This window comes from Seriola aureovittata, chromosome 9 (assembly GCF_021018895.1).
Source record: "Seriola aureovittata isolate HTS-2021-v1 ecotype China chromosome 9, ASM2101889v1, whole genome shotgun sequence".
Lineage (NCBI taxonomy): Eukaryota > Metazoa > Chordata > Actinopteri > Carangiformes > Carangidae > Seriola > Seriola aureovittata.
In genome coordinates, this window is record NC_079372.1 from 8949898 (window position 1) to 8975716 (window position 25819).

General features: G+C 41.7%; 1 protein-coding gene across 4 annotated transcripts; it reads left to right on the plus strand.

The window, feature by feature from the left end:
* Nucleotides 1-62: 62 nt before the first annotated feature.
* On the plus strand, nucleotides 63-25287 carry znf512b (zinc finger protein 512B). 4 transcript variants are annotated; one of them, XM_056384683.1, is made up of 18 exons: nucleotides 63-452; nucleotides 946-1166; nucleotides 2715-2849; nucleotides 11189-11268; nucleotides 11423-11551; nucleotides 11899-12074; nucleotides 12185-12468; nucleotides 12570-12641; nucleotides 13592-13726; nucleotides 14431-14558; nucleotides 15764-15856; nucleotides 18144-18242; nucleotides 18904-19158; nucleotides 19279-19620; nucleotides 19951-20052; nucleotides 20246-20308; nucleotides 20792-20890; nucleotides 21323-25287. In XM_056384683.1, the coding sequence occupies exons 3-18, from the start codon at nucleotides 2717-2719 to the stop codon at nucleotides 21665-21667; spliced, it is 2535 nt and encodes an 844-aa protein (XP_056240658.1). In that variant the 5' UTR covers nucleotides 63-452; nucleotides 946-1166; nucleotides 2715-2716; the 3' UTR covers nucleotides 21668-25287. The 4 variants fall into 4 exon arrangements, with proteins under 4 accessions (XP_056240658.1, XP_056240661.1, XP_056240659.1 ...); XM_056384684.1 differs by having other exon boundaries at nucleotides 65-1166; nucleotides 19006-19158; XM_056384686.1 differs by lacking the exon at nucleotides 11423-11551 and having other exon boundaries at nucleotides 64-1166.
* Nucleotides 25288-25819: the final 532 nt, after the last annotated feature.

Here is a 25819-nt window from a genome sequence, read left to right on the forward strand (position 1 = left end):
GCAGTGACTGCCTACAGCACCGGCCTACAGTAAGGCAATGACAACCAGAAAAGCCTACCCCAGACCGGACAATAATCATTTTCCCTGTCTGATCTGGTAAAGCTGCGATAGGCTGAGGACGCACGGAGAACATTTAGCAGCAACTAGATCAAAACACTTGGCGAAGGTTGATTTAAGGAATTTAAGCCCTGACCCTTTTTCGTCAGGAACGAGCGCCGTTACGTCGGAAGAGCAGCACGAGCCGGTATTGCAGCGAGTTTATTAGACAGAAACCCCAATATTAATCTGCTCGATATAGATAATAATAACGCGAGAGTTTGCAAGTTGCCTCAAGACTGTAGTTGCAACTGTCAAAGGTGGAGTGGATACGCGCATGACCCAACACACATTACTGTAATACTGTACACGGCCGCCGAGATAATATCCGTATAAAAAACCGAAATAATCCCGAGGTAAGGAACCGAGGAGTGTACCAAAACCGACTGAGATTTGGTGTTTCTGCTGATTTTCCTTCGCTTCGTTTTCTTTTACTCTAACCAACTGTCTCGCAGCCGTCGAAATTACTGCACTAAACATATTTTTGTGCCTCCCTTTAGCTCCAGCCAGCGCAAGGATTTTTTTTTACTCCTCCTTCGTAATAAAGTCGCCATTTTGCTTCACTGCCTATATAAACCATCCCGTATTCTAATATTTTTCCTCAAGGAGTCGGGGACCTACCTATCTTTCCTGGCTATTTCTAACATTTCTGGAGTGTTTAACGAGAAGACGGAGGTTGAAGAAGTGCCTCGTGGTATACATATTAATGCAGGAAAGGAGGGGGGCAAGGCAATTGGAAACTGGGGATAAGGTGAAAGTATCCTGGATTTCTTTTCATGTACAGACGAAATTGTAATTTCTCTTCTCCTGCCCTGCTCTTTTTTTCCTCCACCTCGTCGTCATCTGCAGAGTGGGGGGACAGGACGACGGTGACGGCTGTCCTCTTCCTTTCTGGCCCCCCAACCCCAGTCTGACCGGTCCTTGACGCACAGCAGGTGTGATTGCCATGTAACATAACATTGGTGGAAAAACGCCCACTTTAGGTGCCTGTCTCCTGACCCCCTCCTCCCTCACGTGGGTGACCCGGGGCCACCCGGCCCCTGGTGCTGGGTGACTGCCCGACAGTTCAGGTAGGTGTGGCCGAGCAGAGAGGAGAGAAGTGAAGTGGAAACTGTCTTTTTCTTAACCACACAAATAGGAAACTCTGTAACCTTGTTGTAGTTGACACACACAGCATGGCAGTGTGCCACGTGCGGAGCAAAAATACTTATTTCCAGGTTGGTTTGTCAGCAGATTGTGTGTGGAGATGTGAGTGGGTGTCACCAGGTTTTGTTGTGTCTAGCAAAATGTATGTAGTTACTGTAGGGGGCTGTGGTTTACTTGTGGAGCTAATCTTGTATGAAAACACCAACAGGAATGTTTTTTTTGTTTGTTTTTTTTTTGTTTAGTTTTTTTTGTTTTTTTGGGTTATGGTGTTAAAACATCAGAGCAAACCTAAAAAGTGTTATCCTACAGGAATATTATTGGAATGCACAATTTATAACCTAGGAAATAAAAATGCATTGTGCACATTATTGTGTCACTATTGAAACTCATTAGTAAATATTACAAGCATTGTGTTTCTTTAAAGAAAATGAATGCTTTTTCACCAGTGATAATTCAGCACACAGGCCCAACTTGTCTTCATCTCTCTCACAACATCTGTTTATTTGAAGTAGCTAAATGTGCCCTCTCTTCTCACTCTGACACATCATACAGGAAAAGGAAGGAACATGTCAAGGGTTGTTGTGTGCAGTCTTTCTGCAACTTGCATTGTGCAGCGAGCTCACCATGCCTTTTAAAGTCAAATTTATTAATATCCTATATCAAACTGTGTGCATATTATGAGTGTGACGGATGAGCCGTCATCACTCAATGTAAAGTGAATAGCATGGTGTGTAAACGGACGCTGAGTGACCCTTTATTTGCTGTTGTAATTCATTAGGAGAGTGACATGAATGTGTGCTAAGAGAAAGCATGTTGGATCGTAATCAGTCCCACTTAGCATAAATAGCGATTGTCAGCCTTCATCCATTAGACTGTCCCATGTTGATGAGGAATGAGAGTTCAGCACTGAGAGCCCAAAACTGACATATAAGTTGCTGGATGATGATGGTGATGAGATTTATAATGGATTGTTGGGCTTTGCTGTGTAATCTATCTAGCATGAGGATTAGCCCTGATTTAAAAAAAAAAAAAAAACTTTGTTGCTGACCATTTGACCTGATCAAGAGTGCATCACTGGCTTTCATATTAAAGACAAAAGGGAAAGGAGCTTTGTATCCCCAACCTATCTTTGACTCACCTTTTGTTTAATGGGCAGAGCATGGAGTTAGTGTGTAAGTGAGAGTATTGATTTTGAAATGAAACATGGAAGGTCACACCCTCATTACTACTGCAGATGATGTGTGCGCCTCCACTCAAATAACCTTCAGTCCAATAGCACCGATGGCCGACGTGAAGAAAGTGCATTATAGAACAAGGAGACAGCATCATCACAGGTTATTGATGTAGTGGACATTGCTAATAGTGTTTTGACAAGCAATGGAACAGGATTAATGAGGGCAGAAAGCATCCCAATGTTGCCTCAAGCTATCTATCTCTCCCGTGTGTTTGTACCCCCTCAACTACCATTACAGGCATGGAGAGCCCAAGTGGCCCTAGGTTTGGGAAGCTGTCCTCATCAGGGCTGCCAAGGGGCCGGACCCCCAAGCATGGACATCCCCAGGAGCCTGTCAGAACTACGCCAGTGTCTGAAAACAACAACAAACATAGTGAGTAATGAGCTGCTACACTTTTGTTGAACCAAAACAGTGAGTGACTTTAGATCTATGCAGTGTTTCTTCACAGATTGTTTTAAATGTGGGAACTGGGAGAGCTTTTGTTTGTGTGACCCAGGTTTGCTCCTGGACTGATTCCAGGCTGGATTCCATGTGCTAATTGCAGCGTGAAGAATATCTATTGTCCCCATTCAACGTGACATACTAACACATATGTGACATTTGCGATTGCGTTTTTTTGCACATTTGACAATATTCCATCGGCTCGAGTTTTGTAATTCCAGGCCTGTTCAGAACTTCAGAGTTGTTTCTCAAGGATTTGATCAACATACCATACATAAAACTGTCCCTGCTGCTTTTTTGAATGGGTTATATTTTACTAAGAATCAATGGTTCCCCAGCCTCAATGTAATTCTACCCCTCTCACCACAGAAGGGCCTGGAAACTACAACATTTTTCCTCAGACTGCATTACAGTGAGAAAACCAAACAAACAAGTATTGCCAAGCACTGACATGAGTGAAAACCCAAGCCATCTGGATGGAGATGGAAGATTTTGGAAAGAGAGAGCCGGACTGGGGAATTATGTTTCAATCCAATAACCAGCAGATCATCATGACTTTGTTAATGGAGTCAGGCAGACTTGGAAAACTGGGGCTCCTCTAATATGACCCAGTTGTTTTGGTTACTACAAAATAGCCTCTCATTCCCACACACACAGAGCAACAACACTAGACTAGGTGCTTCAATTTGTTTTCTTAATATTCAGCCCTGTAGGCTGGATTTGCACGCTTGTGTGGGTGCGTGCATGTGTGTGTGTGTTTGCTTGCTGTGGACAGCAATCCAAAGCTTATTTTTTTATGTTCATGATTTTCTGCCTAATCTTATCACGGTTAGCAGTATAGCACAGACTCACTGTATGTTCTCTAACTCCTCATTGTATAGCGGCTGCTGGCTGAAGTGTTGTTTTTGCTCTTAAAGAATTTATTGTAGCAGAAGGCAGTGTATTTGAATGACAGGTTTTCTCTGTAGCCTCTCAGAGTCTTATGTTTTATAGACTTTTTACACTTTATCACTCAATAAACAAGGATTGTTTATAAATCAATCGGCGTGGTGGGCTCTGCCCTGATTGGTTTGTGACTGAAGGCTAGAATTGAGAGAAATGCACTTGGCTTAGGTTTGTTAATGAATAAGGCTGATGATTGTGTGACTGTGTGTGTGTGTTAAGTAATGCTATCACAGGTGATGGCTTGGTCCTGGTTTTTAGGGGACTTTTTCTGGTAATTTGACTCTACTGTTTCTGCACATCTGTTTCGTTTTCTCTTTCTACAGTTGATCTGCAATGACTCTCATTAAAGTAAAGCTTCTCAGAATTATGAGTACAGCAATTATATCAGTGTTTTTGATATTACAAGTCTGTGCTAAGGAGTCTGTTTTTGTTAAGTCTGATTTAAAGACAGCTTCCAGCACTATTTGATTGCACAAGATAAGAATCTACATTCCACTATGTTGTAGCTGAAGAATTGTCTTGTTTGGCTGGAAAGTTGCTCTTATCTGGAACATTACCAGGGGTTTCCCTTGCCTTTAGAGAGGCTTAGTTGGTAACATTGCCAGTGGACTGAGTTTTATGTGATTATGGTTTGAAGATTCTCTAAGAACATCCAGGGAACCTTAAGGGGAAACACAAAGCTACTGGAACAACATAGCAGAACCTAATGGTAACAGTAGGAATTCATTTAGACACAAAGCGGAGTATAAGAAATGCACGAGAAATTGTACATTTTCAAAAAGGCACTTGATTACAGTGGAATTTGTATTCCCCAACCACCACACCAAAACTGACTTAAGATTTACTCAGATGTAGTCAAGGCTGAAGCAGGAGGGTGTTAGTTGACTGCGATTGGTCATTCTGTAGCTCCTCTAGTGAAACACCAGCTCGTTCTACATCAAAATACTTTTTCCATACAACAAGCCATCTTTTCAAATTTGGCCTCTTGTAGCTTATTACTCATCAGTGACTGGTTTGAGCTTTCAATAGCTAATGATGAGGAGAAATGCTACAGTGCTAATCATAATGAGCCTGGCGCTAGCTGGTCTATCCCAGGGGAGCTGTGAGCTACGGTTTGAGGAAACAAAGGCATTAATATCTAAGGCTCCCTGTGGAGGTTTTTCAATGCTCAGTCTATACCCATTGTGCACAGTGTGCTCTTCAGATAACCAGGTACCACATTATCTGCCCTCTGCCTACCGGTCACTTTTCATTTTTCATTCCGTGTGCGTGGAAAGTTCGGTCTGTTATGCCCTGCTGTATTATCAGTTCTCACGCGGCTTGATAAAAGTCCCTGTCGGAAGCTTTGCATGATGGTAGTAACTATGAAGAAATCCTGTCTGAAATCCCTCTATGCTTCTATACAAGGAAACAAAGAATGTGAGTTGGGTTTGTGTGCTTTCCTAGAGCGTTGTGGTTGAGCTGTCACCTTGCCACACCAGACAACTCACAGGAAAGGATGTGGTCCTTGAGGGTGACATTTTCTCTCTTTGTTTCTCTTTCTTGCTCTCTGTTTTTTTTCATATTGACATCTTATTACAACCCTACTTCTGTCATTTTTTAAGTATTTGGACAGAGCTAATGCTATTCTGCCAAATGCTGTAGGCAAAGCCCTGAAATAAGGCCTGTTACTGCAAATGAGGTTTGGTATATATAAAGGTTTGAATGCTCAAGACCATGTGTGAATGTTGAACGTGTTAGTTTGTGCGGTTTGTTTGTGTTTACATGGCTGTGTGTGTGTGTGTGTTTGGCATGTGTGTTCTCAAATGACAGTCCACTACTCTGACTGCAGGACCTTCATTCCAGGCCCACAGACACCATCTGCTGACCCTGCATATTTGCTTCAGCAGCAATCTCTCGCTTTTCCTCTCTATCTATTGCTTTGTCACACTTTCTGTCACTTGTTTGTTGTCCAGTTCTCCACACATAACTGTCATTCCTTTTCCATTTTATCCTCCCTCAAACTCTTCATCTCTCTCTTGTCTCACTTATTAGGCAGCATTATCAGCAGCAGTGAATCACTGGGCCTCAACCTCACTATTCCTGCCACAGTCAATTCCATCCCTGCAACCCTCTTTGCCCTACTCCTACCCATCCTCACTGTTCTCATGTCTAATATTTCCCATATTTTGTTGTTGTCGCCTGCTGATGCTTTGAGTGTTCCAAATTAGTGAAATACCAAAAGATAAAATCGATACAGAGCTATAGATCGGAGAATGTTTGTTTTGGGGTGAAATTGAATTCTGGTGCTTTTCGCAGCCTGATGCGGTGTCTCGTTTTGAGGAGAGCCCTTTGTCATCTTTGTCACACCTTTATTTGGCAGGCTTGAGGATGGCAGATGAGAAGAAGCACAGGGAAATGGGAGAGGAGAGAGATTGAGTTGGTGAGTCACTGTCCATAAGGAGGGCACTGCAAACAGTCTGGAGCAGGCATTGTCTGTCTGGCTCGCATATACAGTACTGTATGCCATGTTCCATAGACACATGCCTTTTTTTTTCATATGTGCCTGTTTCAGTGCAACAATTGTAAACTCCACCATCATCGGTGTACATTTTTTCATTTTTTTCATTTTCTGTCCTGTCAGTCTTACATTTAAAAGTGTTTTATCTGCTTTGCTGTCAGTTCACCTGTCGGCATCATCCCCCAGGAATTCACTGGCCACATATGTGGCCAGTCATCCGAAGCTGTTGTGATTGGATGTCACTAAACACACTATTGGCCATGGGCCAAATGGGCATCAGGCAACAGATTAGGTTTCCAATAATATAAAGCATGCAGCTGATGTGGAAGGCTGCAAAATCAATGCCGGTCTGAAGAGGCTGTCGAGGTACTATGAGTCACCAGATTATGTAGCAGGAATCTTAAGCCCAAACTCTTTCCTTTGATTTGGCTACTTTAAGTGTGATTTAGTGGTGCCAATAAACTGATAGCCTAACACAGGTCTGTGTGGTAAGTCCTGGTCTATTAGACAAAGTGATTCCCGATGCAGAAGTTAAGACCACTGAGGACAGTGAAAATAGTTTTTTCTTTGGAGATTCACTCGTCTTAGACTAGGCACTAAGGATCTGTTATTTAGTAAGAGAATCTCCCAATTCAAGTCTGTTTATCAGTAAATCATAGAATCATACAAACCTAGAAATGAATTAAAGTATGAATGAATTATGTTCTCAACTAATAGAATTATTAAAACCTCTATGTAGAAAATGTTCAATTTCACATCATTGGTGCCCTCAATGGTAGTATCCAAGAATAAGGAAATAAATAAATAAAACTGGTAGAATCGTCACACCTTTGAAATCTGTTGTCTGTTATATCTAGCCCTAAAGTTTAATGCACTGTGTCATTATCTATCTCACAGAACCATTAAATATCATAGAAAGTAATAAATGAAAAGGTGATTCAAGCAGTAGCTCACATCCTATTCTTCGCAATGATCCCAGTGGAATATGGTGTTCATTGGCTGTTTTTGGTTTTTGCTCATGACCCCATAAAATAAAGCCACTTCTACTTGCAACCCCCTGTTGCACCTGTCGAGTGATAAACATTTCTAATGAAGAAATGTTGTCCTCTTTTAATATTACTAATTATCAGGAGAGATATTTTGCAGATTTTTCACAAAAATAGAAATAAATCTGATAACAAATCAGGTGAAACATGTTTGTATGTGTGTGTCAACAAGTGTATGTATGTATGTATGAGCTTAGCTCAGATACAGAGTTACAGAGTGGAACAGAAAGAGAGAGAGAGGGAGGGCAGAAGGAGAGTGAGAGAGAGAAGGGAAAAAACAAAGACAGAGAGTGAGAGCCAAACTCACTGAGAGTCTGGTTTTCATTCAGTTAGTCAGTGTCTGAGTAGCACTGCTCTGGTGCTGCTCCACCTCTCTTCTTCTTCTTACTCACTGTCTGGAATCAGGCCTGACTGGGAGGGAATTATGGGGACGTCTTCAAAGAGAGGTGCGTATATGATGGGAGGGTTCACACTTTCTGTGTGTGTGTGTGTGTGTGTGTGTGTGTGTGTGTGTGTGTGTGTGTGCGCGCGCGTGCATGCATGCGTTTGTGTGTGTCTGTCTGTGTGCCTGTGTGTGTGAGTAAGAGAAGGGAGGAAAGAGAGTTTACAATGAAAAACACGATGTCTTTGTGTGCCTACGTGCTACTAAACAGAGAATGTGTGACATAGGGGAAAGTTGTGAGGAAGTTAAAGTATAAACCTTAAAGCCAAAAAGAAAAAAAAAAGTACAAACAGAGACAGTCCAGTGGCTGCTTACACTGTAAACCAGGATAGCTTACACATACAGCAGATAGTTACACTGTCAGTGTGTTTACTCTGCACTGTGTCCAGGTATATCAATTTCTCCATCTATTGTCTGTTGAGATTGAGGAAGTAATGATACTCTGTCTTCTTTCCATGGAGTTGTGTCAGTGGTGAGTGTTGTTTGTATTTGTGTGTGCTGTCTTTCCAAACTACAGTATGTCTAAAACCCTACTGTGCAGACACAGACAAAGGCTCCTGTGTGAGTGTTTGTCAAAGAAAACAAATGACTGTTCTGTGTGCGCCTGTGTGTGTGTATACGTGTGTGTGTGTTTGTGGGTAAAGTGTGCACCCTTGCACTCAGGGGGAGCAGTTGCAGGCGTAGCTAGGAGAACTCAGAGGTTATTTGAGATCATTAGGCAGCTGCCAGCACTCCTGGGCCCGGACTCTTCTCTTCTCTTCTCTTCTCTTCTCTCCTCTCCTTTCCTCTACTCTCCTCTCCTCTCCTCTTCTCTCCTCTCCTCTCCTCTCCTCCGTTCTGTCAGGGTTAACCAGTGTGGAGCAACAGTTGCAGACAGCTGGGAGCGAGTCATACTCTGACATTAGTTGAACAGCTGTTTTATCCCCATGGCCTGCGCCTGAGAACCCGGCTATAGATTTGACACAATGGGCCTGCTTTGTTTCATACCAAGACAATGGTTGTGATTGCTGGAACGTCTGAGAGCCGGAGCGTGCTACCCATATTCAAGCAAGCAAAACAAAGTAAAAGATACTGAACACCCTTTATTGTGTTTGCATATCACCCCAGGAAATACAAGTGTGCGGTTGTGTACTTCATCTTACAGTGAGTTTGCACCTGCATCTGGCTTGTGTGTGTACATGCCTATTTGCATTGTAGCCTACTGTATGAGGACCTAATTGTTCTGCTTGCTGGAAAGAGGCCTCTGATAGTGGTAACTAAGACAAGTGGATCTTATTCCCATAGCAACAAGAACATATCTTTCCCAAGAGCAGAATTCATTAATTATGCCTTTCTTTTACAAGACCTTTATTTTCTAAGACAGGAATTAGAATGCATGCTCAATTTCCTCCTCAGCACAAGGGCTGCAGCGCCGACTGCATCACCTCTCCAGCTGCTACCCAGACAGCTAATAGAGAAATTCTGTGTCGCCAGGAGAATATTAATACACTCATATCCATGCACACAAATCACACTCACACACACTGGTAATGGTTTTGTGTACTTATTTGTGTGTATCAGTGTGTGCTTTGATGCGTGTTTTTACACCTTGTGTCATGAACTATTCCCAAACACAGCCAGCAACACTCTGTTACTTCTCATTCAATCTTATTCAGCCTTGCCTTATTTTCTTTCTACCTTATTACTGTGAGTCCGAAGTAAAAGATTACATATAATCTGTCAGGCTGTGTTTGTGTCTGTGCTTGTGAGTGAGGAACAAAAAGAAGACAAATGAGGGAAAAAGGGAAAGTTGATAGTGTGTAATAAAACACAGAGGGAAATGAGAACGGGAGGTCGAGGTAGGTTCGTCCTGGAGTGTTTCTTATACACATTAACGTCACTGACATAGAGAGATGTTTTTTGGGTCGTGGGCAATTCTTTTGCCAGCATGAGCTGTTTTTGTGTGAGCAGCAATGGCAGGAAGTGAGTTCATTTATTTGATGAGAAATCCTCCAACCATTTTTATAATCCTGGTAGGCACACAGAGTGCTCTGATCCACTTTGGGACCCGCCACAAATGGGCTGCAGTAGGCATGTGTGCATCCTGTCGCTGCTCGTCAGTGAGTTTGTAGGAGAAGAAAGCGGTTGGCAGACACAGTGTCGTGTTCCTCAGCATGGGGAAGTGAGAGAGATTCAAAAGAGAGTCTGTGCGAGACCACTGCTGTATTCCACTTCACAACAAAGGTCTATCATCTCTACTTCAGGTAGTTTCCCTTTGACATTTCCTAGATCTGATATGACTGAATAGCATCTGTGTCTCTTGCTTGCCTTGTTTCTGCTGCCGCTATCCGGCCTTTCCAGATCAATGCAGCCGAGTTGAGAGCGCATGTAAAGATATATCACTCTGAAGAACAGAGTACAGCCTCAGCTCCTACCTGCAGCACTGTCATTCAGTATTCTGCTTGGTCAGAGGAAGAAGTCATACGCCTCTGCAATTCTCTCCTCTCTCCCTCAGCATCCTCTCCTCCCTTTGTCACCCCCCCTCCTCTTTCCCACATGCACACACTCATCCCCAGCTCTCTCCATCTTCCCTCCCTCTCTCAAGTAGCAGTGTATAGAGGAAATACAGTTCGGGGCTGATAGTGCAGAGGTTTAATTGTAGCAGAGAAGAGCGCGGTAATGAGCCAGTGCACTGCCTGTCCTCTGAAGTTCACATGGAGAAAGATCAGGGAGGGGGGAGAAGGGTGTGGGGTGGGAGACAGGGAAGGAAAGTGAGAAAGCTAGACATGGGATGAGAAGAGAGGAAAGCAGCAGTGTGAGAGATGGAGGTAGGGAGTAACAGAGAGCAGAGCGAGAGCTGAGGCAGTCGGTCTGCTGTGTGCTGTGTCAGAGGTTCACACAGGCACTATCGATTTATAGCTGATCTATTTGGCTCAACAGAAGGCCTTTACCCACTCTGCCCTCTCTCTCTCTCTCTCTCTCTCTCTCACATACTCCTTAACACACATGCTCTCTCTTCCTCTGTTTGCCCATTCAAACCCACCACCATAGATCTATTTGTTTTTATCATATGTGTTCATGTAGTTTGAATATATTACCATAATCAGACATTTTGGAGGTTTGACAAGGTATTGTACTGAAGTTGGGTATTTGCGTAGCTCCATGAAATATCAAGGAATATCGAAAAGTGCTAAGATCAAGATAGATCTAGAACAAAGCAGGTTCAAATGCAGCTAATCTTTGATGATCTCATGCTACCGTATGTAATTAATATTTCTATTCTATGAACATGAAGCACTGGCAGTATTCTGAGTTAGCATTTTGAACTCAGAAATGGTTTTCTCTCTCCTTTGGCCAGGTCCGGTTTGTGATGAACCAGCAGAGGGCAAGAGGAAAGGTCGTCCTAAAGCAGAGGTGCAGGAACTGAGAAGCATCCCTGTGAGTACCTCTCTTTGAATGGAGCGGGTGTTTGAAGTGGCCTTCATTTTTCTTGCATAGAGTAGGCGGCTCCCCATGAATATGCACAATATACAGCACAGTATAGCGATAACCCTTGCATGTATTCAACTCTCTCTTCCTCACCCCCGAGCAGGGCCATATGATAGTACAATGGAAGGAAGAGTTTAAGCGCCGCTCCAGGGTTAAGTGTCCGTGTTCAGGCTGCTGGTTAGAGTTTCCCAGCATCTATGGCGTCAAGTACCACTATCAACGCTGCCAGGGGGTGAGTCACTAACCTCTGCTCTTTCCTGCTATGCGGCTATTTCTACCTTATGCTTCAGAGTAGATTTTAACAGAGTAAAGTACTGAAGAAAACCCTCAAGTAAAGGAGCATAATAGTCAGTGATAACTGAGTGGGGAGATTAGTTTAACCTTCTAGATAATGTATTTTGCTCACTCTCCAAATATTTAGTAATTATTGACCGTACGTGAGCGATTAGTTAGGCTGTTGAACGAACCTCTGATGAGTCAACTGAGGGTTTCCAGTAACAGCTACCAACTGCCATCTGATTTCGCATAGGGAGGAAGCTCAGTCTAAATCCCCTCTCCTCATGTCTCTGTTTGTATCAGGCCACCGTAGCCGAGAAGCTGAGTCATGGCTGTCCCTACTGTGAGGCAGTGTTTGCCACAAAGGTGCGCCTGCAGAAGCACAAGCTGTGGAACCACCCAGACAGGGTTACTATGGAGCCCAAGGATGAGCAGCATAAACTTCAAAAGACCCCTGTCAAGTCCAACACCAAGAAAAGGTGACTGGATTTAGAGCTCAAATTCCCACCCACACTGACCCACATAATGGTGTTAGTAACGTCATAATGCTGACTGCCCAAAACTGTCCTCCCTCGGTCTGCGAATTCAGGCCCATGGAGAACAGTCCCCCCTCTCCTGTGTTCTTCAAAGTGAAAAAGACCCACGAGGTGTCCACGCCCTCTCAGAACGGGGAGCTGGCCCACCAGAAGAGTGAAAGGAAACAGCACAGCCACAGCCAGCCTTCACAGCAGATTCACCAGTCCCAGCTGGTCCTTCCTCAGTCCCAGCAGTCGCAGTCCCAGAGCACGTCGTCTGACGCGGGGGGCAGTGAAAGTGAGGGGGGAAGTCTTCCCCCTTCTTTCCCTGACGAAGACCCAGAGCGAATGAAGCACAGTAAGATTACAGCATATCTTTTGTAATGGACTTCATATTCTCATTATACTTTGCACTGTATGTGTTTGATCGTTCCTCGCTCTGTTTTTCTCTTGAGCCAGGACGGAAGCAGAAAACGCCTAAGAAATTCACTGGAGAGCAGCCGTCTATATCTGGAACATTTGGACTGAAAGGTACATAGCAAAATTTCTCTCACTTCACCCTTTTGTTGACAGTTAACCATGTTTTCTTATTGCCCATAATAATCAAACAGCTTTGTGCTGTAATCTCATGTGGGTGTAATATTAATAAATGAATAAAAGACATTGTGAAGAAGAGATTGTGCTTTGCTGTCTGATGCATCTTTGATCATGACAATACGGCAGGCCTCAGGAACCCTGTGATTATTTACTGAATAGTTGAAAACAAATGTACCACTGCTGGAAGATAGGGATGGGGACTATGGGTTAGGGGCTTGTTCTAAATAACTTTACTCATCATGTGATTTGCTACGTGAACGTTCTCAACTTCTACTGATCAATGGTATTGATATCAGTGCTGTTGTAGAGGTATTTCACATGTGGATAAATGAATCAGCGACTCACACAGCAAGCAGACATCACATACACACAGCCTTCTCTCTCTCACTCTGTCTGTCTCATTCATATGTTGAAAATGTTCACTGACTCATTCTGTGCACAGTGTTGTAAACTACTTATCAGCTCTTATCAAACAAACCATCCCCAGTTTGCAGGGCTCACTGTTCTCTCTTGTTCTCCTTCAGTCTGCTTGTGACAATTCTGGTGCAACTCATAAACAACCTTCTTTTCTCATTTTTCTACCTCTTTCTCTCTTTTGAACCCACTCACACTGAGTTTTTTTTTTCTTTTTTATATTCAGTATCATCTTTCCCTTTTTTAATATTCTCTTGTTCAGCATTGTCCTCCATCTGCCCCTCTCTGCTTGTATATCTCACTTTACCTTGAATACTCTCCATTATTAATTACTACCATAACTGTGTGCCTGCGTGTGCGCGCCTGTGTGTGTGTGTGTGTGTGTGTGTGTGTGTGTGTGTGTGTGTGTGTGTGTGTGTGTGTGTGTGTGTGTGTGTGTGTGTGTGTGTGTGTGTGTGTGTGTTTTGCAGGTATGACTAAGGTGGAGGAGAAGCTGAAAGCAGGCCGGGTGAAGAGACCAGAGGGGAGTGGGTTCAGTGAGGAGCCTCAGAGAAGAAATGCTTCGAGTCAGTCCTCCAGGAAAGACCCAGCCACAACAAGCTCTGGTGAACACCTACGTCAGCTTTATAAGTGAATCAATTTGTGCATAGAAATTTAAAGTTTTAGGGCCTGTTATCATTCAATTATCATATCTGTACAGTCATTAGAAGACCAGCTTTTCAAATCCATCATTGATGTCATGCCACCTTCCAAGAACTTTCATTAGTCCTCAATAACATACATAATAAACATATAGCAATATAGGGCAACAACTAATGATTATTTTTTATCGATTAATGCCCCAATTAATTAATCATTATCCCTTAATTTTACTCAATCAATAAACCAATTGTTTTGTAAATAAAATGTCACAAAATACAACACTGCTGATAGTGACATCTGTCAAAAGAATAATTTAACAAGTGAATCTGATGAAGCATTTAGTACCAACTGACTGTTCCAGTACTTGGCGCTATGGGAATAATTTGGTCACTAACCAAAAAGTATTGCGTTTGTTGCCAAGGAACAAAATCTGATGTCTGTGCTGAGGTTTGCTTTTTGAATTATCAGTTCAAACTGACACATAAAACCTGTTGTACCTGTTTGATGTACTGATTAAATTTTTACGCTTCAAGTGCTGACAACCTAACTGCTACACAGAGACCTGATCGGCTTGTCTTAAGTACACAAAGAGAAATGTTATGCTAATAAGGACATAATACCACGCTTGATTGGCTAACTGACAGAATAATGTCTTTGTGTTTCTAAGGTGCTGTTCCTGACATCCAATGGCAACGAGCAATCTCAGAGCGAGGTGAAGTGGTGTGTCCCACCTGCTCCATTGTCACCAGGAAAACAATCCACGGACTCAAGAAACACATGGAGATTTGCCAGAAGGTCAGTGGCCGATACAGCCGTCCATTAGACTAGAATGGGGTGGGAGCGCTGTCACAACATCTGGTATAGTTTTCTGTGAAATAATTAAAAAAAAAAAATTCCTATCAGGCTAGTTAATATCATTCCAAGACAAATGTTTTTATTTCACTGCATTTGGCCTGCTGCAAATTATTATACCATCATGTAAATCCGGTGGAAAGAAGTCTTAAATCTTTCCTGTTCCTGTTTAAGTCTGGATTTTGCGTAACGTGACGCTATGCAATACATAGGAAGGCTACTGTGATCTACAGGAGCCTAATCGATAGCAAAAACAAAACAAAACAAAAAATACATACATACATATTCACAAAACTTTTTCATACTAAATTTTGAAACTTTTCTGTGAGTATGGAGTAAAGCTCTCCCAACCCAGAGCTGTAATCTCCACATTGGATTATAACTTTGACTGCAACGTTATTAGATACCTCTCCCTGAGGACCCCATTGTGCAGAGTCTGGGGAGCCTTTACTGCAGCGATTGATTGGAAGGCTGTAGAAATAACATAGGGCTCAGTACAGTAATCTCAACCATGTAATATCCCTTACTCATCTGCTCTGATATGAAAGCTAATATCAGTTGAAATGGATCAAGGTACGGGCACGTTATACTTCTGTTTGCATTGCAATCAATTAGGGTCAATAATAGTAATAAACGAAGTAGGGGTAAAGCACAGAAAAAGTTAATACAACTACATTATATTAAGCTTTTCCTAAGGACAAACCAGCTTGAGTGGCGCAGTAGCCTCTAGGCCCTCAGAGAGAACTGTTCCTACAGTCATTTTAATGGCTCTGTGACCCAGTGGCCCATGTGCCATTAAAGTGACAGCTTGCTGTTAAGCAACGACAGAATCACCACATTACCACTGGGTCACTCACCATCAAAACACCTCCGTCTCCAAATCGATACTGAGGCGAGGAGAGAAGTCTACGAAAAGGAACACTGTGTGTTAAATTGCCTTTTTCTGGCTCCCAAAGTTTCTTGATATGTCCATTGTCCTTTATTTTGACCAGAATTGTGCACTAATAACAAACTCTATTAGGCTGTAGATGAAATCTTGCTATATTGATAGATCCAATAAAGACCAAAGCCAGCAAGGGTGGGCTACTTGTTAGTTTCCTTTCTTACTAATGTTATTTGATCCTCTGTTTGGTCTTCAACCCTTGCAGCTCCAGGATGCCCTGAAGTGCCAGCAGTGCCACAAACAGTTCAGGTCCAAGGCCGGCCTCAACTACCACACCATGGCGGAACACAGCACCAAGGTACACCCACAGATTCTGTCATTCCTAAAGCCTGCTTCAAAATGTCAAATAATAAACTTTAAAAGCAGGCTGACTTTGTAACTTCTTTTTGAAAGGATTTTTGCCCCTTAATCCATCACTCAGTAGTCAGTATCCAGATGGGGATATAAATGTTTCACCACTGGCACACTGACCTACTGAAAAGAGTGGTTAGTTATTAGACACCACACCAAAGCATTACAGCTATTCAGGGGGTGGTCAGACTCGCAGTGGTGACTCTATGTATGGAAATCCACCATATACTAATGCTATTGTCAGTTTTCACTGGGCCCATTTAGGGGTGTCATGCGTGTAGATGTTCCCATGTCCTATACTGTCCCATATAGATAGGCCTCCAGAGTCAAAAAACCCCATCTAATTCCCATGAACTATACTATATTGTATCTGTTGCATATTCATTGTCAGCTGCCATGCCCCTCACTTGTAAACTGTGATACATTTGAACTGGTGACTGGTATTCTTGTGCTTGAAGTGCTCACATTTCTTTCTGCAGCTGTCTTAACTCCGACAGCAGAGAGCTTCATTAAGATATTATCATGACACTCCTGCATTAGAGCAATGGTACTTCTATGAAGTTTGCTGAATAATTCAACACTGCCTGTTTGAAAAAGTATCATGAAAGATTAATGAATGTACGTGCAGCAAACCTTGTGGCATACTGCACGTGTTTTTGTGTGTTGTGAGCATGCTTTCCAGTAGTATATGATATATGTCCATGCGCATGTATACACTGTGTGAGTGTGAGCGCTTTTGTGTGTGTAATGTTTGCCAGTTTTATAGTGATGATAGATGACTGTGCCATCTGTGTCAGCCAAGCTAAACTGTTTGATTCCGCCATTTGTCTTCTCCATTTGTCTGGACCTGCGGTGCTCTGACCTCATGAGCAGCGTGCCAGTGCAGCGGAGGAACAGACAGCACTACGTGTGTGTTCAAACTAAAATGCACAGTCTTCATCAGGAAACTACTAAACCTTTGCAACATGTTCACACCAATTCTGTGTTCATATGATGGCGTCTGTGACTGTGCTCTAGACTCAAGGCTTTTATTATTTGTATGTTTGACTAGTGTCGTACTCTCATTTCTTTTCTTCCCAAGAAAACTTTATTAAGCAGTAAATTCAAACTCAAAAGACTAGAGAGAGAATCACTGAATCGAATTCTGAATATATTGTCAACACAGTTTTATTCATGTTTGCTAAGAAGACAGTTGTTTTGTGTCTTTGAGTGGACGAAATTTTTTTTTTCTGAGTATAGGCTCATGTTTAGATATGTGCTATGTTTGCTTTTCTGAAGATATATTTACAGAGGTGTTGTTTCTGTAAATACACTGAGGTATTGTATTTTCCAGTGTTCAAAACACTTAGTAATATATTTTTACATAGGCATAGAAGTCTTTCTTTATATGGGAACTGCAAAAAAGGCTTTTACTGATTCAGTCTGCGGTGCTGTGAAGTTTGACTTGATTTTTATATGATTTGATTTGGCGTTTGCACTGACCCTGGGTCCAGTGTGTTGTCTGCAGAGTCACATGGGCTAGCCCCAGTGCAGTGTGGGAAAACACAGCATGCTGACAGAAGGACGGGGGTCACCCACTGAGTTTGACCTTGATGTAGCTGTTGCAACTGTGATACTGCCGCCTATTGTCTCACTCTCGTGCTTGCTCTCTTACTCACTCTGTCTATGATGAAGGCATTAAGAATACATGCTGATGTTGTTCCTTGGTTTCTTCTCCTGTCTGTGTAAATCAAAGGCTGAGCTTGTGTCTGTTCTCTTGCCTGCAGGCTTGAGCACGATTTACTTGAATTAGTGAAGTACTCTGGCAGTATCTCAGCTCCTCCTTACCTTTATAGAAAGCAGGGGTTGCAAGTTAAGTCATCCCACTTCTTCCTCTGTATGTTAACACATGAGAAAACACATGAAGTTCACTCCACTGGGATTCCCAAGTCCAGACTCTCTCCAGTCCCCTGCACTTCTCTTATTTCTTCTCCCTGGCAGCCCCACCATCTGTTGTTCTGGTCTTGGCTGGGGTTTGGCACCAGCCAACACTCGAGTGAAAACATGAGTTTGACAGTTGTCATAAACATGCCTTGAGTAACAGCCTCACCATGAAACGATTTAATGATCCTGGCACAGTGTGAACACCCAAGATGGAAAACACATTTTCATCACAATTTTTTTAAGTTAGGAAGAAGGGGGGAGGTATTGTGGTGGGACACACTTATGCAATGTTGTGTTTGTTCCCCCCTCAGCCCTCGGGGAGCGAAGGCCAGACGGGTGACGAGCATGAGGAGAGAGAAAGGCTGCGCCGAGTTCTCAAACAGATGGGACGAATCAAGTGTCCTAGTGAGGTATGCATTCCTTTATTACTGTCCCTTTCTCTTCTTCTTTCTCTCAGTCTTTACCGCTCTCGCTCTCCTGTGTCCCTCAATTCCATATGTCCAACTTTTCTTTCATATCACATTTTCCTCTCTCCTCAAATGCCAGTTTCGATTTTGTTTCTCCCTTTTCCTCAGGCTCCTCTTTTTCTGTCTGCCTCCTTTTACCTCTCTCCCTCTTTTTTCCTTTATGCCTTGTTCTTGACATGTTGCCCAAAACCACATCAACACTCTGCTTCCCATTACTCACACTAGAGTGCAAAAGGCAGAGAGGAAGAGAAGGAGCTGTGAAAAATAGACTCTCTTCAGTGACATGTCTTCACACAGGAAAATGAGCAGTTTCCTCCTGTTTTCTCTGTCTTTTTAAGAAGAACCAGAAGATATTAACCAAGTGCACAAATGTAGTACCATCTAACCTACACTTTGCTTCATTTGCCCAGTTTCCTACTTAATGTTTGTTTTAATTCTGTCCCATTTCTGTCACTGGCCCCACACAATCACATAAACATTATGTGTGCAAACACACACATATACATACATATACACATACACATACACATACACACACACACACACACACACACACACACACACACACACACACACACACACACACACACACACACTTGTACAGGGCTGCTCAGCCCACTTTTCCAGTCTGATGGGCTACCAGTATCACCAGAAGCGTTGTGGAGGAGAGTTTTCTGACGATGAGAAGCCTGTGTTTCTGTGCCAGCACTGTGGAAAAACCTACCGCTCCAAGGCTGGCAGAGACTACCATGTGCGTACCGAACACTCCCCGACCATCACCACCACTGTGTCAGCCACTACTAACAACAACAACAAGGACAATATAACTGACACCAACAACAACACTGGCAAAGAGAGGGTAAGAAAACATTAAGTTTAAGGAAATAGTAGTTGATAAGCGTATTTTACTATATTTATATTTGAGTAAGTAAGTTTTTCCACATTTTCCACTCAAAGAGGTGTCCTACTGCTCCTCCAGGTGGTCTCTGAGGAGTTTTCATCAGGAGGGAAGAAGGAGCAAAGTCAGCCTGAGAAGACGGACTGGCAGGAGAAAGCACCATCCGGCCAGCCTAAGGAGAAGGAAAGGGAAGCCAGGGAGAGAGACAGGGAAAAAGGAAAGGAGAGGGAGCGAGACAATGGAAAAGCAGTGCAGAATGAGAGCCAGGGGGAGGACTTTGAACGGACCCCCAGCGGCAGGGTGAGGCGCCGGTCAGCTCAGGTAGCAGTGTTCCACCTGCAGGAGATAGCAGAGGATGAGCTGGCCAAGGACTGGGGCACCAAGCGTCGCATCAAGGATGACCTGGTGCCTGACAGCAAGAGGGTGAGGACAGAAAATGGATGCATTATGCACTCATAATCTGCATTTTCTAGCAGAAATGAAGACCTGGATAGAATAGACAGAAACAGATGAACACACACACAGGCACTGGAACAGACAGCTCCATCAAAAAAAATATCAACATACACTCATACAGAAGAACAAAAAGGATTACACACAAAGAGATGCATCAAAGCCAGGCTCCACAAAAACACCAGGTGCAAGTGGTAATAGGTGAAACCAGCAGATGTCCCACATGTCCCGTTGTTTTACATGTCATGTAAAATGGTGAAACTACCAGGAATAATAATAAAGATGTTCTTTTTTGTATAGTTAAACTACACCCGTCCCGGCCTCCCCAATTTCAGCCCAGAGCTACTAGAGACCTGGAAGAACCAAGTCAAGGAGAAGGGCTTCATCTGCTGCACCAATGAAGTAAGAACTTTAACTGATTTAATGTGTCGCCATGTACAGAAAAATACCTTCCATATTAGAATTAAACAAAACATTCAATCAGAGATTTGTCTTGATATTGTGCACTTGCTTTATAACACTAAAGCTACTGATTTCACAGGAATATGGATCGAATGAGTTTGTTCACTCCCAAATTATTTCTGTTTTGTCTTAGAACTGTGAAGCTGTTTATTCCAGTGTGTCAGGACTAAAAGCCCACCTCGCCAACTGCAGCCAGGTACAAACACCCACCTGTGCAAAAGACAGCAGCCTGATTGCATTTGTCTCTGGGGACACTAAAATAAAAATGAGAAAACACACACACTGAATTCGGTATGATTAACTTTGGAGGTAGAATGAAAATAAAATACTATAAAAAAAAAAAAAAGATCATGAGGTATGAGAAATAGAAAATGCGAATCCTTCTAAAATAGTTATTTAGAAGAATCAGAGAGGACTTAATGGACTTCGCTAACCTGATTTGAAAACATAATAGATGTGAAGCATCAACACAGGATAGCAATTCAATACACAAGGTGTGAGAAAATGGTTGTCTACACAGATGCTTATATTAATTTTCAACTTCTGGTGTTGATTGATACCTCATATTGATGCCTAACAGGTAACATGCTGTGCTGTTAATGATAATGACTGCAGAATCACCAACCGGAATAACGTGTGTATGTGTGTGTGTGTGTGCGCGCGCATGTGTTTGTTGCAGGGTGGTGGAGAACTGGGGAAGTACACCTGTCTGATCTGTCAGAAGGAGTTTAGTTCAGAGAGTGGTGTCAAGTACCACATCAGCAAGACACATTCACAGGTCGGTCGGTCTCAACCTTAAAACCAACTTTTGAGATATTTAGTATCACGCATTTCAGCATTACCATTCCTGTTAATAAGATGTTGTATTTATCTTCGGGAAACAAGATGCCTATGTTGTTCAAAAAGTCATTAATTTTCTTGAAGCAAATGTCCGCAGGTCTTGTTGGAATACTAATCCTTTTTCCTGCTCAGATACAGAATGTCTAACAAATAACTTGGTTGTTCAATATACTGATTTTGCTCCCATAAAATAACTCTTTCCCTCTATATAGTAGTATGTTTTCAAGTCTTTTGGGACTTCAGGGCATAGTACTGTATTCTGACGTGTTGGTTTGCCCTTCTAATTATAGTTGGAGGGTTGTATACATGGTCCTGATCCTTCTTCACAGCTTGCCATAATCACTAAAAGTCTTTTTTTTTGTTGCCTTAGAACTGGTTTCGTGCAGCAGCCACTCAAGTGGTCTCCAGTAGCAAGAGTAAAGCACCGGAGAACAATGGGATCAAAGCTGAGGTGAGAAACGGTGCCACCACTGGTAAGAAGAGGGGCCGCAAGCCCAAAGAGCGCCCCCCTGTGGTCGCGCCTTTTCATACAAAAACTGAAGCACCTGCCACTACTCAAAATTCAACCCCTGCCGTGACTCCTTCCTTGGGCCCAACACAATCTCCGACCCTGATCCCCGACCCAACGGACAGTGCTCATTCAGGCCAAAACAGACAGCCCATCCCCTCTGTCGCCAGACGAAACAAACCCAAGAGGCTGTCATTGTCAGAGTAGCTCTGCTTTTGTTGACCCAGGAGCCTGAGAGGATGCTTACTGTAAATGTTATGCCAGGAATCTAAAAGACCTTTCTAACTCCACAAGGACTTGGCACTGAGAAGAAAGTTAAATCAGCCATTAAGAAGTAAAACACAATCTTAATTTTGAAACCCCAGAGTTAATGTGGCTATTGTTATAAACAGTACTCATGTAACAGTAGTGTTTTATTTCTCCATTCCACTTTTGTCTCCTTTTTAAGGCACACATTTCAGTTTCTGTACTCACAGCAGGGGTGTCGGTGTAATCGAAGATAAAATCCTGACTTCTACATGGATAGCATTTTCTAAACAGAGGTAGTATTCCAAACAAATGTAGAGTAATTCTCTCTACGAGATTCATGTTGTGTTTGAGAGATTTTAAAAAGGATATTCTATTAGCATGGTGAAGTCATTTAATGATAGCTAGTGTTTTCACATTTTTTCACAGATATACTGTACTGTACAATATCTATATCTATATATCTATATACTCAAAGCAATGATGCCATCTCTCATTTTCAAGCCTGACACGTCCAATTGGATCATGAGCAATCAGAATTTTTGCAGTGTGCTGTAGTGCAATGTCGTTTTGAACTTGATTTTTTAAAACTTTCTTTCTGGTTTTATTTTTATTGTTTGTTTTTTTTTTTTTTTTACTTTTCATGTTTTACGTAAGCAAATGTCATATAAGCTAAAATGTTGGTCAGTTGTTAATCATGTTCCACCCTGTTTTTCCTACAGCTATGTGGGTGTCACATCAGTGACATTTATTTTTATTTTATCTGTATCACATGACGATGAACGGTATCTGCTTTGACAACCAGAATTACGTGTCAAAAGGTTATTTCAACAGTTCTTTTACACTGAAGTTAATAAGCAGAATACCGCCACAAGTGATTGTTTGAGATTTTCATCCGAAAGGTATGAGTTAGTTACAATAATATCTAATATGGCATTGTTTAATTGATTTTAAACAAAAAGAAACTTGAAGTATTCTGTCTAAAATAAGACTGGCAAAGCTAAATGTTGGACAGAAGGATAATTTTGTGTGAAGCTTGTTGCACCATTGCAGCACAATCAAATGATGTGACACCGTGTTAAAGAAGGCCATATATTTGGCTACTGCTTTAGCTTGAACTGAAGAACTGACGAGAGAAAAAAAATACTATGTTTTATAGAGAGGTTGAGGAAACAAAAAAAAAAAAATCTTTTATTAAACAGAAAAATTGCAAATGAAGATTCACATATAATAATGTATATGAATTAATTCCTGGACGCTCAAAGTTATTGCCTTGCACTTTAACCCTTAACCCTTCTCGCTCCCCTCTTGTATTTTTGCACTCCAGGAGTATTCAACTTAGCCTAGCGGCTGTCAGGCACAGGAGCGGGAATATTTTACTCTGATGAAAAATTAAACTAGAGAAAAACTAAATTTGTGTATACATGGGTATAATGAGCAGCGTGGTTAACTCTTTCTATATAGTATCTGAAACCCAACATGACCATGTAATTATGACTCACCATGCAAAGCCATAACTGGTCTTGTTGAATAAAGGCTGCTCTACCACTTAACGCTAGTTTAGCTTCAGATTTAAACAAAGAAATTCAATATTATTAAATAACTTTTCAAATCTAAAATGTGTGCAATCAGAGAATATTTTCATTTAAACATGTTTAAAGTAGATACTTGAATCCACAGTTATATTAACAATTTGAGCAAATGAAAACTCCAAATATTTGATTTATATTTACAGTCTATGTCCATAAAAATAATGACTTGCTTACTTAAGAAAAAAAAGACAGATCCTAAATCTATTTTATATTCTCTTGTGTGTATTATGTAGGTAGCAATCTGATAGCTTTGGGTAAAGTTGTGATGTGAGGATATTCTGGTGAGATAATAAGGGTGCTTTACTTGCCACTCTACCTTAAGGACCTGATACAACTCAGTTAAGTCCATCAATCCATCCTGACATTTTCTCCTTACTGGCAAGTCCTCTAAATTTTGCACCAACAAATGTCAATGTCATCATTTAAATCAAGCACTGATGTCAGCTGAACATTTTCAAGAAACATTGGATTTGAAATTTATCTGTGTCCCAGGTGGTGTCATCCCTATGCCATGACCTTTTATATTGTTAAGCAAAGATTTGAGCTGAATTCCTCCATAATTAATCAACTGATGGAGCTTATTCAGGTGGGGATGAATATGCATGTGTCTGTCTCTGTTAGTGGGATGGACCTTTATCTTCTATCCAGGTTGGACTGACAGAGAGGATAAGTAAGACGAGCACTGATTGGTCCTCGGACCTTTCCAATATGAGTTGTCCAGACCTTGTGTGTGTGGTGTTTGTGTGTTTGTGAGAGAGAGAGAGAGTGTGTGTGTTTGTGTGTGTGAGAGAGAGAGTGTATTAAACAGTTAGCACCTTTGTAATGACTGGATGTCAGAAATGGTAACACTTTTTGTTGAGTGTTATGCTGTGGCACAGAATCAGTTCATCAGCTGCTTGTTACTCGTTTCATTAATAACGTCACATTGACTGTGTTTACCTGACAAGCTTTGGTGTTGCAATATGATAGTTTAGCACTGCTTTTAACAGTGGGTATTTTATATTTTATCACACCCTTTACTATCTGTCTTCCTACGATGTGGAAAACACATATCTATCCCGCAGTGTGAGCTAACTGCAACATGTTTAGAGAGTACAGCAATACACCATATTTAGCTGGTTTTGTTGGCTTGCTGATATTTTGATATTGATGTGTCTTTTCAAAAATGTATGGCTTTTTTCACTCCCCTACTTTTATTTGTTTGCTTTGAAAATGCTTTTTACATATTATGAAATTCAAAAAAAAAACAAAAAAAAAAGGTTGAAAAAATTTGTAGACCACAAAGAACATTGTAGGCCTATGTGTCGGCATACACTGTTATTTTATTCATTTTGATGATGCACATAAATTGAGCTTTTTCAGTACACAATGACAAACACATTGAGAGAGTCCTTTATTATTATCTATTCAGTATGGGACAACAAGGCATATGTATGTGTGTTTGTTTCTGTATTTAGTGCACTTACTATACCATGACATAGGCTTGAAATAGGAGTGTTGTTGGAGCTTTCTAGTTACCTGGACTGTGTGTGGTGTGACTTTTGTACCTGGGGAAACAGCAGGCTCAAGCGTCTTCCCTTTGTCAACAATGTTATTTCCAAAACCAAGATTAATCCTTAGAAATCCCCTTAGACAGCCTGAGAATTTTACCCTTTTATTTGGACAACAATGGTTCATTTTGTATGCTATCTACTTCAAAAGCAGGAAATGGTTTCCACCTCTGTTGTCGGGGCCATTGTGATGAAACTGTCAAGAGTTTTAAGAGATGGTGTTGTAGCTCATAACTGGTTAAGATTTATAAGTAACAGGTCAAATGAGACTAATGATGTATTAAAGATTTCCATATCTGAAATAAAGCTGTATAGTACCTAATGTAGGAGGCATCAACACCTCCTTTGAGTCTGAACTGTTACAATTTTTCTCCCAAACTTGTTGTATTACCTGTGCATTAGTATCCCTCAACTAATTAATAAAAGTTTGTTGACTAAACTTGTGTCAGGTGTCTCAATTTGTAAGAAAGTTCTTTCTATAGTTCATACTGTATATGTAGCTTACATTGGATGTCATTGCTAGAATTTAACAGACTAACATTAATAATGGCCGTGATCCTTTTTTGTGCATGCAGGTTCACTGACACAGTAAGGGTGCTTTCAAAAATAATGCCATGAATAGTTTTTGTTTAAAATTAACTAGTTTGGTGTGACCATCTTTTGCTTTTAAAACAGCACCTCCTAGGTACATTTGTGTACTGTCCACACATACACACAAGGTACTGGGACAGGTAGGTTGTTCCCAGCATCTAGGAGAACTTGCCACAGTTCTGTGGATTTAGGCTGTCTCAGTGTCTTCTGTCTCTTTGTGTAAAGCCTCTGGGGCCCATGCCTTCTGTTGCAGAACCTACCTATATGAATAAACTTTACTTACTTGCTTACTATCATGTGCCTCCTATATAGTATAACATAATAGTTAAGAATCTTTTGCTCAGTACTGTAAATGGAAATGGGTCACATTGATTAGCTAC